The sequence below is a fragment of the Mustela nivalis genome (assembly GCF_964662115.1).
Source record: "Mustela nivalis genome assembly, chromosome: 7".
Lineage (NCBI taxonomy): Eukaryota > Metazoa > Chordata > Mammalia > Carnivora > Mustelidae > Mustela > Mustela nivalis.
This window is the reverse complement of record NC_139026.1, coordinates 30,128,854-30,146,303: the sequence shown is the minus strand read 5'-3', so window position 1 is coordinate 30,146,303 and position 17,450 is coordinate 30,128,854. Positions and strand designations below refer to the sequence as shown.

The following is a 17,450-nucleotide window of genomic DNA, read 5'->3' as shown; positions in this document are numbered from 1 at the left end:
GAACAATTTGGTGAGAAAGGAATACAGGCACAGGCCTAAGTGAGTCAGAAGGAAGCCAAGGTAGCAACTGATCCCTCTGTGCTTACAACTATTCTCCCTCTAATGGTACCACCTCACACTCATCTGAGGCTCAAGCCTAGTATTTTCAGAATATGCGCCAGGTACTGTGTTCAACAAGGGCTTATGTTGCATGATCACATCCAATCTTCCAATCCCTGTGATACCGAACAGTCAAGGAAATTAACGCTCAAAGAGATCAAGTAACTAACCAGATCACAGTTACCGCTTGTAAAGTATGAACTAGAACTCAAATCTCTTGACAGGAGAGCCTCCCTTGCCACTACTGTTCTATCTACTACACATTTCGTCTACTCTCTGCACGTTTGTCCTGGGTACTTTATTCCTGTCGGTCAAATTTCCCATCAGACTTCTAAAATTTCTTTGTCTTTGGATCTTCATGCTCATCTTTGAAAAGCAAAATGACTCAGTCATTTTATGTAAGCCCTCCTGGCAAAGACACAGCTGACACTTCTGTGGGTAGAAACACTGGAATTAAACTGAGCAGCAACATTTTATTATGTCATGAACCAACCGTGTAAACTAAAGCCATTCCAGATGGAGAAATGTGACAAGAAGTGGCAGATGTTCTGAACATCACCTGCTTGACAATCTAGCCCCTCCTTAAGAATTTACATTATATCTATCTACCTATATAAAATTGACAGATTTAGTGTTCAGAAAGCTAAGGACCTGAGTATACATAAACCTAGTGAGCAGAAAAACATGTAAGGGATATATGGCCAATTCTATTTTATTACTAATTTATATATAAAAATCAGTTGAGGCGTACCTGGGTGGCTCAGGGGGGTTGGGCCTCTGCCTTCAGCTCAGGTCATAGTCTCAGGGTCCTGGGATTGAGCCGCATTTTGGGCTCTCCGCTCAGCAGGAAGCTTGCTTCCCAACCCCCACCGCCCAGTCTGCCTCTCTGCCTACTTGTGATCTCTCTGTCAAATACATAAATAAAATCTTTAAAAAAACAATCAGTGGAAAGAAGTCAGCTTACTGAAACACACTGAAATCTCCATACCTTATACTTGGGGGGCGGTATATAATAATAATTTCTGCCTTAAACTGATTTATTAAGATTTTAATTTCTAATGGGATGAAAATACTATTTTTGAAAAATACTCTGAAATCTAAAACAAGTTTTCATATATACAGTCTTTGTTACAATCTCATGAGATATATACTATGAAGCCTATTTTATAGATGAAGACATGGAGGCACAGAGGGGCTAACTGGTAGCAGACATCAGGAGTTCCCGATGGAGGAGAATACAAACCTGGCCCTCCGTGCCTGGCTCAGCACCGTCCTCTACAGAGCAGTCTCCTTTCATTACTCTCTTGGCTGCCATTGGTTCCTTTCCAGTTACATTTGGAAAAGAACTTAAGAAGTCAAGCTGTAGATTTTTATGGTTGCTTCATGAATTATTGTATGACTTTCTAAGCGCTTGGTAGTGTGTGGAAGAGCCCTCAGAGAGCACAGATAACTCTGTGATAAATTCAGCTTCTTTGATATATACTGATCATAACAGAAAGTCTGTAGAGGGAGGAAGCCTTTGGGATTTAGAAGATATTCCTTTCAGTTAGTTTGATGGGGGAGTCATGGCACAGGTTCTGGGGACACACTGTTAGATCCAGGCCCTTCCACATGTTAACTCAGATCGTGGCAAGTTACTTAATCTGCTTTAATGTCAACATGTATAATATGGGAATCATAACAAAATCTAGCCAGTGAATTTATAAAGACTAAATAAGGACTAAAAACTCATTTAAAACACCTGGTGCTTAAGCATGGTATGTACACAAAGACGAGTTTATATTAAATGCAAGAGAGTGGGACATTCTAGACGGAGAAGGGGTCATATGCAAAGACAAAGGCATGGGAAAGCACAGGTGTGTTCAGGAGATCACGGGCAGATAAATCAGGTTCCAGAACGTTAAGAGACAGGAAATATGTCAATAAAAACACATTAGAGAAGGACTTAAATGTTGGGCTAAGGAGGCCAAATGGGGGGCAGTAAAGTTCAGGAGGACATGTTCTACCACCAAACCCACCAAGTCGCTTTTGCCTCATTTCCTCTCTGATGAACTTTTACACTTGTCTGTAAAATAAAGGGAGTGAACTGGGTAATTACTAAAAAAGTAGTCTGCTCTACCTTTATCCTGGAAGTAGTGGTGCTATACTGAACACAGAGGGATCAGGACAGTAAATTCAGGAAGACCTTCTGGAAGGTATGGATTGGACCAAAGACAGAACAGAGCCCAGGAACAGTTTAGAAGACCATTAGAAAAGTGCTGAACATGAATGAAATATTTATCTAGAAACTGGAAGCCAAAATAACCAGAAATGAGGTTTAGATTTGAGGGAAGTAGCCTATTGGGAGGGTTAAATGGATGACTAATCAAAACTATAGATTTTAAAAACAAATCCATTCTGGTAAAATAAGTTCAGGTCAAAAAACAAACAAACAAACAAAAAAACAAAAAGGAAGTTAATTGATGGTGAATTTTGCCAAAAGCCAAATTATCCCAATGAGCTTTTATGGTTTGGTGTATGAAGATGTCAATACTATGCTAGACTGTAAAATGCATAAAACTGCAAAAACAAGTCACTTTATGATGGGCTCATTCTACTAGATGGGCCCCACTGGGTAGCTTTAGGATAGATCATACTCGGTGACACTGGGAAGCACAAAAACAAAAGCAAACACATAAGAGAAAAGCATGCAGAAATGCTGAAAACTCAGCCAAGAAAAAGTCTTTTGACACCAAACAGATACTGGCTACATACCAGGTCCTAAAGGTATTTGGACTCAGAAGAAAAAAACTCAAAGTGAGAACACTTAATGACTTCTCTAGATCACTAATCTAAAATCTTTGGATCATGTGGTTCAAATGTCATTGAGGTCTCTAAATCTCATGCAGGCAGTGACTTCTTGGACATCTTTGCTGAGACCCTTCCTTGTCTCAGTTGTTTCTCCTCAGTGCAAGGGAAAAATCAAAATACAGTAGCAGTAACTCCTGATTCCCTTGGTACTCTACATAAGACGTTGTGCCTAAGTGCACGTCTCTGAGGAAAGAGTCCACAGTTTCCAGAGTCTCATCAGACCCAGATAAGCTTAAGAATCACTGCTTTGGGGGGCGAGAGGGGAAGAGTATCTATGCTTATATTTAAATATCCCACCTCACCCATGTATAGCCGCTTAGCGTAATGCTGGTTTTCAGAAATAACTCAGGAAAAAGCTTTTTGCTTTTTTAGCTTTCCTTCTAAGTCATCCTCTGTTGATACTAACAATGCAACGCAACAAGACAACTGTCTTTAGTTCTCAAAGGTGTTTTTTTTTTTTTTTAAAGATTTTTTATTTATTTATTTGACAGAGAGAAATCACAAGTAGATGGAGAGGCAGGCAGAGAGAGAGAGAGAGGGAAGCAGGCTCCCTGCCGAGCAGAGAGCCCGATGCGGGACTCGATCCCAGGACCCCGAGATCATGACCTGAGCCGAAGGCAGCGGCTTAACCCACTGAGCCACCCAGGTGCCCCAAAGGTGTTTGTTTTTTGATAACACAGAGATTTAAAAAAAAAAAATTAAGATGACAATTTTACAAGACTTTTCTGAGTCTTTTCTTAGTGAAAAATACCTAAATAAAGGACTCATCTCCCTCCAGAAATAATAATAAAACATTAAAAGCAGGTTAAAAGAACATCTACAATATGATCACTTCTTAATCATAAGATGACTACTACCTAGGGAATAAAATTCCTACAATGGTAATTCTTAAACTGCAGTTGACATTTAAATCTTAAATTAAGATATTATAAATTATGAGCTAGGTTCGTGTGTTCCAAAGACGGGTAGCTATGGGTGTGAACTTCTCCACTCAGTTTCCTCTTTCCAGGTAAGGATGGTCAGGTTACTTATCACTAGGTCTCAGCTTCTTAATCAATAAACCAGAGGTAAAAATAATTACCTCCTAGGTTTGTAATGATTAAAGGACAGAATCTAAATAAAATGCTTTACATGGTTCCTAGATACTCACACAGTAACTACTGCTCTAAAAAGTCAAGGAGCAGGAGCCATGGTACCTAAGTGATTCATCCTATAAAGGAAGAATTAAGACTCCCGGGCACCTGGGTGGCTCAGTGGTTTAAAGCCTCTGCCTTCAGCTCAAGTCATGATCCCAAGGTCCCGGGATGGAGCCCTGAATTGAGCTTTCTGCTCAGCAGGGAGCCTGCTTCCTCATCTCTCTCTGCCTGTCTCTTTGCCTACTTGTGATCTCTGTCCAATAAATAAATAAAATCTTAAAAAAAAAATTAAGACGCCCACATCTGGTAATATAATAGGACATTTGTCAGTTTTTACAAATATTATTTCCGATACACTTCTGTCCTTTCTTTGAACCCTACAAGTTCAAAATTTACTTTCAAATATGAAAGGTAAGTTCTACTAACTGCAGGAGAAGAAATTAAAATGCTAAGTGTAGCCAACTAATAAAAATAAACTTTAAAAACTATCCAACTGGCAAACCATTATTCTTCAAAGGTCCAAAATAGAAAAGGGAAACCTAACCCCCCAAAACTGTGAGCAACCTCTGCTTTTATTTAGTTTATTTTTGAGAGAGAGAGAATGCGGGCACAAGTGGGGGGAAGCGCTGAGGGAAGGGAGAAAGAGAGAACCTTAAGCAGGCTCTATGCTCAGCTCGGAGCCTGACTCAGGGCTCAATCTCAAGACTGAGATCATGACCTGAGCTGAAATCAAGAGTTGAATGCTTAACCAAATGAGCCACTCAGGCACCCCAAGAGATCTCTACTTCTATTTTATCTTTTTTTTTTTTTTTTAAGATATATTGAGAGAGATAGAGAGAGAGCACGGAAATGGAGTAAGGGAGAGAAGGGGAGAGAAAGAATCTGTGGAGGGCGGAGCCAGCTGGAAGGACTTGCTCTCATGACCATGAGATCATGACCTGAGATGAAATCCAGCGTCAGAGGCTTAACTGACTGAGCCACCCAGGTGCTTTTGAGATTTCTGCTTTTATTTTATTTTATTTAATTTTTTTTTACTAAAAGATTTCTTAAAATTTTATTTATTTATTTGAGAGAGAGAGAGAGACAGAGACAGAGAGAGAGCATAGAAGCAAGGAGGAGAGGCAGGGGGAGAAGCAGACTCCCCACAGAGGAGGGAGCCTGACACGGGGTCCTGGGATCATGATCTGAGCCAAAGACAGCCCCTTATCCAACTGAGCCACCCAGGTGCCCCTGAGATTTCTGTTTTTTATTTTTATTTTTTTATTTTTATTTTTTTTTGAGATTTCTGCTTTTTAAAGAGAAGATATGCTTAGAAAAGCTCAGAATTCATCTAGAAATGGAAACACTGAGACTCGGAAACTTCATTTTTAATGCTGTGGTAATTCTATTTGAAAAATACGGTTCTTGAAGAAGAATAAAAATCAGAAATTATTCAAAACTGTCCAGAGTGAAACTTATTTGCAGTATTTCTCTACCTCCCATTATGCTCAACTCTAATAGTCATGTGTTAAAATAAGTGCCTATCAGAAGACCAGGGAAACCATGAATGCCTGAGTTTTAATTCTGTTCTGATTTGGAGACTGGCCTGGAAACGACAGAGTAATTCCACCTTTCGAAAACGGGGCTGGGGTAGCAACCTGCCTTAAACATTTTGAGGAAGAAAAATAATTACTCAATAGATCCTTAAAACAAAAAAGGTTTTTAAAAAGTAACATAGTCACCTTTAATTAAATTCCCCCAAATGAAAGAAAACTATGATTACAAATGAAGGCATCCGTACAAAGAACAAAAGGAAAAACCAGTTTGAACTATTTCAATAACTGGATGCCTCCTTCTGTAACACAACCGTTAAGTCTGCAGCCTCGTTGTCCCACAGACCACAAATTTTAAAGTTTGTTTCATCGCTTCCCAGATCCTTGACCCTTTCCTTAGGTAGGTCTGAGTTTGCCATTTAAAACAAGTCTTACAACATCTTTTAGAAACAAAGCAAAATGTTCTATAAATAAATGGAACTATTATGCTGAACAAACATGCCGGAGAGATTTCAAATGAAAACCATGGGGACTGTAGAGGCAGCACAAAGTGTCCAAGAAGAAATTAAAAGAACAACAACCAAAAAATGACAGTAAGGTCATAAATCATGTACTTCTGTGACATGAGAATCACCCCAAGCAAACAGACTTCAGGTCTCTGGGCACAGTACCAGCTGACACTTAATAGAGAGAAGGAACTGGTAGAGACTGCAAAGAAAGGATTTCAGTCAAAGAGATTACTGGGCGCACAAGGTAAGAAAGGTAGGCAACCTACTTTGTTTCTCTCAAACAGAATGTACCAACGTTATGCGTATAAAGCAAACCCCTCTTATTCTATGTAACCTCCCTGAGTCAGGGCATTACTGAATTATTCTAGAAGATTCGCATTGACAAAGTATCATGATAGAATTGTCCCATGGTACTTTAGAGAGAGGCCGTGCTTCTCTGTATCTGTGGAACTCAGAAGTCACTCACATCACTGAATTAGATTAATGAATTTAGGCTAAGGATGAGAACACAATTTTGTTTTGTTTTTGTTCTGTTCCCCCCTACCCCAAACGAAAAAATCCCCACATTAGAGGTATGATTGCCTAAGCAGTCCTGACACTTACATGCAGATCCCTACCACCCAGGACGCTAGCTGGAAACACCTCACCTTCACAAGCTGAGAGTCCGAATTTCTGCAGTGGGAGGGAGCCCTGACAGCTGTACTTTCAGTAAGTACCCTAAAACTCCAAACGAATGATTCTCAAATGATACCCTACACATGGTGGTTGATAGCAGTGACTTCCAACATTTTTTCAGCTGATTCTTTTTTCCACATCAAGTCTTATTTGGAAATCCAGAGACACAAATGAAGGCTGAATGGCTGTGTGAGCTCCAGGAGCCAGTCTGAAAACTACTGTCATAGAAGGCACTGCGCTGGTAACGGGACCTGGAGCTGGGCTTCACCATTCCTGGGTCTCAGTTTCCTTATTTATTAACTTTTTAAAGGTTTTATTTATTTGTCTGAGAGAGGGAAGAGAGCACAAGCAGGGGGAGTGGCAGGAAGAAGGAGAAGCAGGCTGCCCGCTGGGCAAGGAGCCCAATGCAGGACTGGATCCCAGGACCCTAGGATCACGTCCTGCGCCAGAGGCAGAGGCTTAACCCACTGGGCCACACAGGCATCCCTCAGTTTTGTTTTTTTTTCCCTTTTTTAAAAAGATTTTATTTCTTTATTTGATAGGGTGAGAGAGAGCATGAGAGAGGAGAAGGTCAGAGGGAGAAGTAGACTCCCCATGGTGCTGGGAGCCTGAGGCAGGACTCGATCCCTGGACTCTGGGATCATGACCTGAGCTGAAGGCAGTCGCTTAACCAACTGAGCCATCCAGGCACCCCTATTTTTTTAAAAAAATAGTTTTTCCAGATTGTCTCTAAATTTCTTTTCAGCTCCAGGATCCTCTGATCCTACAACACCACTTCTACCACTACTAACAGCTAATATGTAGCAGGCACTTGCTGTGTTCCTAACACTGTTACACTGATTCAATCCTTACAATCACTCTATGATGTACTATTAATCTTAATACTGATAAGGAAACTGAGGCCCAAAGAAGTTATATAACAATAACTGTGATAAGAAACATCATATATACATTCTTTTATTTATTCTCTAAGACAAAATTGGGATGTAGAAATTGAGATTCAGAAAGGTAGTTATTTAAGGTCAAAAAGCTGGGATTTAAATTCAGGTCTACCAAATTCCAAAATCCATTCCTTAACCAATTTATCGGCACAGGTTGATCCTACATGAAATTTTTTAAATGGCATCCACGTATCATGTATTGTGGTATTAGTGATATGCTTTTATATTTTTATGGAAATGACTTATCTCCCAAACTAGATTATGAACATTTTTTAAAAAGATTTTAACTATTTATTTGACAGAGAGAGAGAGAGATCACAAGTAGGCAGAGAGACAGGCAGAGAGAGAGGGGGAAGCAGTTCCCCACAGAGCAGAGAGCCCAAAGCGGGGCTCAATCCCAGGACCCCAAGATCATGACCCGAGCCGAAAGTAGAGGCTTAACCCACTGAGCCACCCAGGTGCCCCTAGATTATGAACATTTTGAGGTCAGGGATTATTCTCCTATTTCCTACTCTATGAAATACGGGCTGCAAATTATGTAGGTCTTTATTCAATTAGAAGTCAGCTGAGTCCTATTTTTGGGGGGAGGGAGCAGGAGGCAGAGAGAGAGGGAGGGAGACTCTTAAACAGATTTTGCACCCAGTGTGGAGCCCAACACGGGGCTCAGTCTCACAACTCTGAGACCAAGACCTGAGCAGAAACGAAGAGTCGAACGTCCAACTGACTGAGGCACCCAGTCACCCCTGGTGAGTTATATTTTTTATTAACTTGATTTTTTTTCAATAATCCAAAGTAAACACACTAATTGTACTAGTTCAGCTCTTGAAATTAGTGTGTTTACTAGATCTTAAAATCTTGATCTCTTGATTTGTGTGTTTACTAGATCTTGAAATCTTGTTCTCTTGAAATTAAAAAATTTTCCCGAGTCAGTTGCTGGAAGGGAGGTAAAAACCCTCTTTTTCTCAGTCTAATGATTTCACATTTGCCCTTCGGGTGAGGATTTATCCTTTCATGTCAAGATTAATGAATATCCCAGGCTGCTCTTTCTCTGTAATAGTTCTTGCCATTTTTCATTGTATCCGTAGACAGGTAACAGACTGAGAATAAACAGATGGTCAAAGACAAGGATGGAAATCTTGGAAGGTGCTTGTAATATCTACTTATGCCTCTTGAAAATACTGGTTTGACATTTCACAGGAAGTAATGCTCATTAAGTAGTTTTCCTTAAACACTTAGCAACTAATATACATATAAGTAATTTTTCTTAAATACCGTGTTAATTTTGGATATGCTGGGCCTATGGTCAAGTATACCACCATCTTCCAACTATAGTTCGTTGCCGATGTACTTGACATCTGCTCCCTATGGTAACTGCGTATCTCCATCGATCATCCTCAGTTCCACAGTTATACCCACAGACCCATGAGAGCTGTAATTTCCCCATTGTGAACTACTTTAAGCATATTTTTGAGACTCACACTAATCTGAGATCCCTATAAATTTATGTAACATAGATAAAGCTAGTCAAAATAAGAACTGAGACTAAATTAGAATCAAGACACTTATGTCTCCAAATTTTGGAGACCCAACAGACCACCTAGAGCAGTAGCTCTTAAATATCCTTTCAGAAATGTCTTTAAAATGTAGATGCCTGGAGCCCTTTCTCAGACCTGTCATTGTATTAGCTTCTTAGAGGGCAGCCCAGATACCTTTAATTTTAATAAGCACCACAGGGGACCATAATGCTTACCACGGTAAAGCACATCAGGTCTTCCTTCACTGAACAAACATTTAGTGAACAACTTTTTACCAATATAAAAATGATAATATGAGCATATATTTTCTCTTTTTATTATTTATTTACTTACTTATTTGAGAGAGAGAGAAAGCAGAAACTGGGGGAAGCGAGAGAAACAGGTTCCCCGCCGAGCTGGGAGCCCAACGTGGGGCTTGATCCCACAACCCTGGGATCATGACCTGAGCTGAAGGCAGGTGCTTAACTGACTAAGCTACCCAGATGTCCCATATTTTCTTTGCAGTATAGTTTCTTGGGTCACAGATTAATAAGCAACTTGAGGGAGAGGTCCATGCTCTGCAGTCTTTGAAGACAAAATAAAGCAGGAGTGCCTGGGTGGCTCAGTTGGTTGAGCGTCCGGCTCTTGGTTATAGCTCAGGTCATGATCTCAGGGTTTTGATATGGAGCCCGACCTTGGGGCTTAGTGTGGAGTCTGTGCTTAGTGCGGAGTCTGCTTGAGATTCTCTCCCTCCCTGTGCTTATACTTGCTTCTCTCTTAAATAAGTAAATAAAATCTTTAAGAAACAAAAAACTTTCCTCATTTGCTACCTAAGACCTAGCAGGGCATATAGCAGGCAAATGTTGCTTTGCTTCGGTCACCAGCCCCTCAAATAAAATGTGCTGGTAGATCTTCATCACAGAATACTGCATCACAGAATACTTTTTAAACTTGGATCCTCTGGGCATCCTTCTAAGGAATCCACCTAAATTGCGTGCAAGTCTGTGGTTTATGTGTCTGTTTCTAACTGCATTGAGGCTAAGTCAAAAAGATTTGGATCACAGAATTAAACTTCTGTTTTGAAGTTTGGCTATAAGCCCCAAATAAAACATAAACCAGGAAATATAGATCAAGAGTAGGGAAGACAAATATCTCAACAAATACAATTTTCTTTCTTTTGTCCATATCACGACCTTTATTTCTTCCCTATGTTTGTATCATCTCTGTGCTCGAGACAATTTTCAAGTAACAGAATGCCGCTTGGTTGCTTTGAACTGGGCACTTAACAAAAATGCTTCACCAAGTGTGCTCACCCTGAAATCACACCTAGTAGCTCAATGGGCATGTAAAATCTCCCCTAGATCAGGAGAGCTGGGAGGAATGCATTCCAGATGCTGTATTCTCTCTCTCATGCCATGGTATGCATTTTAAGAGAAACATGGCATGAAGCTAGTTGTAACCAAGGGGCACCAGCGTAAAATGGCTTTTGCTGAAAGATGAGCTCCAACAAGACAAATGTGGAAGAGGAGTCTGTTCAACATTTGGGTAACAAATCACTCCTCCAGCTATGTTCCCAGAGGGAGCACATACCCACCTACATGTCATGGGGTCTTCATGCTGTTGAAGGGGGAGATTGGCCATTTCAGGTCTTTTCTGTTAGGCTTGTTAGAGAAGAGAAGGAGGGCATATGGAAGGGAAATAAGACACTGAGAAACCCACTCAAGAGATAATGGGGAACAAGGTGGTATGCCACAGCAGCACACAGAAAACTCTCCAGTGTCCTACACTGCCTGTGACAGAGACGAAAAAAACAAGAAACAAAGTCACCGCAGTGAGGTACCAATGTTACCAATAGATTCTCCTTGATCATAAATATCTCCCTGCCTCCTCTCTATACACCCTTTAGAAGAACTCACTGATTTCTTTCTTTGTCTTGGAAAAATACTAAGTTGGGACAAAAAAAAAGTATGAAACCTCTTTCAAAAAAATGGAAGAAAAACAAAACAAAACACAGCTATTTAAAGCATTCCTTACTTACCAATTTTGTAACGTCTTTTACATCATCAGTCACACGGTTCCTGCAGATCCCTTTAGTTTTCACCAGAGGATTAAATAGGAGTAGTTGAAGATAAATGCAAGTGATAATCCAAGTCTAGATGAAAACAGAAAGATTGCTGGTGATGACCAGTTAACAGCTATAATCACTCAAGCTATTACATCTTATACCTTACAGTGGAAAAGCCCATCTACCTTAAAAAAAAAGAAATGCTACTGGCTTATATACAATTCAATGCTGAGTAATTGAAGTCTGCTCACCAAATTTTAAAAAACTGCCAGTTAAAATGTGGTTTGGATTTTTCATTTCTATGACATTACTGTTCGTTTTTGTCAGAAGCTTTCTAGAGCCAATTTCCTAATGGCAATTAGGAAGGAACGTGCAGCCACATGTAAAAGATCTACCACTTGAGGTGTTTTCTAAAAACTAGGAATGTATAAAATTCATACCTCAAGGCACCAAAAGAGACTTTCTATACTTTAAGTGTAGACTCTTTGGCAAGTAGCAGCAAACCTGAGCAGTGCTTTAATTCTAATAGTGTAGGACAGTACACCAAAGTGAGGAAGAGAGATATATTTTTAGATCTAGGACAGGACTTAACCTCATTTATGAGACATCAAAGGAATCATTGTTTTTAATCATAGCTTTTTAGCCATTTACTAGGGGGAAACATTTTTCTTAGCAAATAGGAAGACATTCTTGAGCCCTATTGTGAGGTCCTCACACACATACATGTGCACTTACACATGCCTCTCCTTGAAAATAACGCAACCATGTTTATAGTTACTTTTATTCAGGACTTATTTTTTCTTATTATACTATAGTTGAGGTTTTTAAGAAATCAGTCATCCAGTTCTCTTTTTTTAGTACCTTGGTAGCCCGTAACATAGCACCTTGCATATTAAAAGTTCTTAATAAATATTTGCTGGATGCATCAGTGATGATGGTAAAAAAACAGTCTAATGTTTCAAATTCAAATCCGTTTTATTGAGCAGATATTACGAGACAGAGACTGTGCCAGTCACTAGAGAGACAAAGGTGATGAAGGTGCCCTTGTAACTCAGAGGCAGGTACATAAATAATGTGCACGCTCTGTGACAAATGCTTTGGGAACACAAAGGCAGAAGCAATTAATCCATTAACCTTAGCGAGGAGAACCCTTGGCAGGAAGACCGTGCCAAGAAAAGCTAGAGAGAAAATGTGACTCTGGCTGGCTTCTGGAGGACAAGGAGTCTGCAAGAGTTGACAAGGAAAGGATAAGCATTCCAGGAAGACAAACAGCATGAGCAGAGGCATGAAGATGTGAAGATACCCTAAAATGGAGAGTTCTTTTATGAGTTAACATGCACTTACGGCATCTTAAAGTTACACAAAGTCCATCGGCGCATGGCTAGAAATCCTTCCTATTTACACAGCTGCCATGTATTTTTTTAAAAATGGGATTATTTTCCACTAATATCTGCACGCTAACTAGATATTACACCAGACCAAATGATGATTGCCATTTACTGAGATTTCTGAGACTACATGCTCCCTACATAGGTAACAGCGGCTTGTAAACAAAACTCAAACCCTTTCATTGTTTTACCAATGTGTTCTCCTAGTTTGGCAGTAATCCCGTTAAAGTTTGGTTAAAGCTCCTTTCAGTACTGGGGGTCACGCTCTTCATAGCAATGTCTCCCTTGGAATGAAATGAAGATTAAATTGTGTGCAAATGATTTCTTGGAAGAAACCAGGATGTTCTTTGATAGGTGGATAAATAAACCGTGGTATATTGGACAATGGAATATTACTCAGCACTAAAAGAAACGAGCTATCAAACCATGGAAAGACATGGAGGAAATTTCAAGGCATATTTTTATTAAGTGAAAGAAGCCAATCCAAAAAGGCTACACATGCTACAATTCCAACTATTACGACTTACTGGAAAAGGCAAAACTGTCAAAATAGCAAAAAGATCAGTGGCTGCCAGAGGCTGTAGGGGGAGGGATGAATAGGTGGAACACAGGGTTTTTAGGGCAGTGAAAATACTCTGTAAAATGGTAGGTATGTCATTATCCCCCTGTCCAAACTCACAGAATGTACAGTACTAAGGGCAATTCCTAGTGCAAACTATGGACTTTGGATGATTAAGACGTATCCATGTAGATGTATCAGCTGTAACAAATACTCCACTCTGGCCCTGTGTAGGGGCAGGGAGCAAGGGGGAAACCTCTGTACTTTCCCCTCAATTTTGCTGTGAACCTATAACTGTTAAAAAAAAAAAAATCTCTGGGGACACCTGGTTGACTCAGTTGGTTTAAATATCTGCCTTCGGCTCAGATCATGATCCTAGAGTCCTGGGATCAAGCCCCACGTTGGGCTCCCTGATCAATGGGAGCCTGCTTCTCCCTGTCTTCCCACTTGTGCTCTCTGTTGTTATCTCTGTCTCTTTCTCAAATAAAAAAAAAAATCACTTTGATTGCTGTGGTGATTGCTGTAGGGTAGCAATAGGTAGAAACAGTCCAGTTAGGGGCTCCTGTTATAATCCAAGCAAGAAAGGGTTGTAGCAATGCACTGACCAGAAGTCGTTAGATTCTGGATACCTCCTACAGGCTCAACCACTAAGATTTCCTGAGAGCTGGAGTGTGACTTGAAGGAATCAAAGATGACTCCAAGGATTTGGGCTTCAACAAATGGAAGGATGGTGTTGCCATCAACTGGTATGAGGAAGGCTGAGGGCAGAGAAGGCCTGGAGGGAAGATCAGGAGCTGAATTTTGAGTGTGCTAAATTTGAAATGTCTTTGCGATACCTGAGGGAGGATACTAGGTCAGGATATTTGAATCTGGATTTAGAAGGGAAGTTGGGGCTAGATATATAAATGATAGCCTTGGATGTATAAATGGAATTTATTCATCATTCAAAAGAGTGGATGAGCCCAGGATGAGCCTCACTCCAGGGAGTGAGGACCAACAGAACAAAGAACAAAGAATTGAGTCCTATGGTGCTCTAACTGGAAGAGGTCTGGCAAAAGATTTAGAACTCACAAAAGAGCTGGCGAGCTTGAGAGAGAAGCCAAAGGAATAGGAGGAAGCCAAGTTTAAAAAAAAGAAAAATTACCTGGGGGAGGAGGTCCAACAATGTCAAATACTCGTAATAGGTCAAGTAAGAGGAGAACGGAGAACTGACCCCTAGATTTGGCAGAAGACAGCTCACTGGTGACAGTAACAGGAACATTTTTGCTGAAGTAGTTATGGGAAAAAGGCTATCTGGAGTGGGTTTAAGAGAACATAAGAGAGTAATTAGAAACTGTGAATGTGACAGCTCTTTTAAAGAGTTGTCCTTCAAAGGAGAGCAAATAAACAAATGAATAAAAAAAAAAAAAGTGGGATAGTGATTGGCAAGGACGGGGGCGGGGGGAGGGGAGCTTCTCTGTAAGCAGACCAGGCTGTCCGTATGCCTCTGTGGATGACAGTGCAACTGGCAACGTGGGCCAGACGGGAGGCAACTGCTTGAGCAATGTTCCTGCAAAGGCAAGAAGGGGTGAGATCTAGCTGTCAATCACAGGGCTCAGCTTTAAATAAGAGCCTGTATAGTACATCAGTACTATCAGACAGGATGTCTAAAAGTGTGAGTGCAGACACTGGGGTTGTTTCAACAACACAGTGAAGAACAGCTACCATTTACTGGACATTTATTATGTACCAAACATTTTGTATATCTAAGTTTCATATATCCTTATTGCATTAAAAAAATTTTTTTTTGAAGATTTTATTTATTTATTAGAAAGAGAATGACAGAGATCATGAGCAGGTGGAAGGGTTGAGAGAGAAGCCGACTCCTCATTAAGCGGGGAGCCCAATGTGGGCTCCATCCCAGGACCCCAAGTTCATGACCTAAGGTGAAGGCAGTTGCTTAACTGGCTGAGCCATCCAGGTGCCCTTTAAAAGATTTTTTTCTTAAGATTTTATTCATAAATGCTAGTTTTAAAGGTGAAGAAATTGAGCTACAGAGAGATTTGGGGACTTCTAAATAAAACCAAAAAACAAACAAAAAACCAGGTCTTTCCAATTCTAAATCCTGTCCTCTTTACCACCCCATACTATCACAGCATTCCCACAAAGCTCAGATCACTGGTCAGGACTACAAATAGCAAAGCTCTAAAACTTCAAAAAATTTTTAGATGCCAAGCGTATGGAGGCAAGTATATTTCATAATCCATGCCATAGCAGAATATTCTACATTTCTCAGGTTACCATAATTTTTAATATATGTCCATCACAGTTTTAAAAAATATCCTAATACAGACTTAATAATTGCAAAATAATCTGCTCATTTTTATAGGAATGTTTGGCCAGTGCTAAAATTAAATCTGTTCGTACACTCACACATCTCTGACAAACTTATATTTCCTAAACCACTTTATTTTAAAGCTGTTAAATAGATTTGTAATTTATTTTCATATATACCTAGCTAGTAGTATGGGATATTCACCTTTTGTAAAATTCAACAATTCGCTCTGCCGTAACTAAACATTAGAACAGAGGAACCATCATGGGAGTAATGTCCCTCATCAGTACTCTCGTGAGAGGAGAGAGGGCTGAAATGCAGAACTTACTTCTTCATATTGGAAAGTAATCTTTCAGTATTATTCTGTATTAATTACAGACATTTTTTCTAATATATAGGATGCACATTTCCTTTATTTCTGAAACAGTGGGTAGAAGTATTAAACCCTACTTTTTTGATGATTCAGGTTCATGATATAAAAAAGACTACATGAAATAAGATAAGCCAGATGTTAACATATTGTATGATCTCACATGTGGAATATAAAAAAGGAAAGGAAAAAGAAAAGAAAAGAAATAAAAGGAAAAAAAAAAAAGTCAAATTCATGGTAACAGAGTAGAATTAAGAGTGGGAGTTACCAAAGGCCGGGCAAGATCTAGATCAAAGGGTACAAAATTTCAGTTACAAGATGAGTAAGTTCTGCAGACTTCATGCACAACACTATAGTTAATAAGACTGTATTATACATTTGAAATATGCTGTGAGTAGGCCTCAAGTGTTCTCACCACACACAGAAAGAAAGGGTCACTGTAAGGGGATAGTTTGTGATGTACACTTGCCTCAAACATCATATTGTACACCTTAAATACATATGATTTTTGTCAGTCATACCTCAATAAAGGTGGTGGGGGAAGAAAGCATTCCAGGTATGTGGTTGTGACCAGCTTCCTCTAAGTAGCTCCAAAGTACTGTATTTGTTTGAAAGACGACTATTTTAAAATTTTATTTTTTGTCGGCTTCTCACGTTACCCGTTTCTCCCCAGGGTGTCAGCTCATTCCTTGCAACATATTTCACTGTTAGTATGCCTATTTCTAGCTTCCTGTAGTCTCAACGGCAACACACAACACATGGCCCATGGGGGGCTCAGTCCCATAGGCACAGTAATGGCAAAAAGATGGCCACACCCTAATTCTTGGAACTTGAGGATTTTTTCCTTATATGACAGAATGGACTTTACAGATGGGATTTGGCGAAGGACCGTGAGGTGGAGAAACTACCCCAGACTCCCTGGGCTCAAAAGAATCTTATGGCTCCTTACAAACAGAACCTGTTCCAGTTCTGGCTAGAGAAATGGAATAAACGAAGAAGGGCAAACGGCGACATCATTAACTTGCCATTCCCGGGAAGGGAGCAGGAGTCCAGGAATGCCAGTGGCTTCTAGAAGCTGAAAAAGGCAAGGATCAAAGTCTACCTGAGAGCCTTCAGGGAGGTATATGGTCCCACGGACACCCTGATTTTAGCTCACTAGGCCTGCCAACTTTGCATTTCTGAATCTCCAAAACTGTAACATAATAAATCTGTATTGTTCTATAAGTCACTAAGTTTGTGGCAATTTGTTATAGCAGCAATAGAAAAATCAGAGTTCAAGAAACTTTTGAATGAATTAATGGATGAATGGTATAGTATTGCGATGTCCAAGCTTTCCTAGTAAGGAAAATAAACTGCCCATGTCAGTATTCTGGGCCCCCAACCCCGCTTTAAGCAAAGCAGCTTGGCTTTTTTTTTCTGTTTTATTTGTTCATGCTTCTGGGTAAGATTTTATTTGAACAAAGGTTTCCAAGGGCAGGGAAAAAAAAAAAAAAAAAAA

General features: G+C 39.9%; 1 protein-coding gene across 3 annotated transcripts in view; it reads right to left on the bottom strand.

The window, feature by feature from the left end:
- The window catches only part of KITLG (KIT ligand), a 91,487-nt gene that overhangs the window by 45,551 nt on the left and 28,486 nt on the right, over nt 1–17,450 (bottom strand). For all 3 annotated transcript variants that reach the window (XR_014313818.1, XM_082738865.1, XM_082738864.1), the window contains exon 2: nt 11,295–11,408. Coding sequence is in view for 2 of the 3 variants with exons in the window: in XM_082738865.1 (XP_082594991.1) it covers nt 11,295–11,408 (114 nt within the window). In the remaining variant the exon portion in view is untranslated. The remainder of the gene's footprint in view (nt 1–11,294; nt 11,409–17,450) is intronic.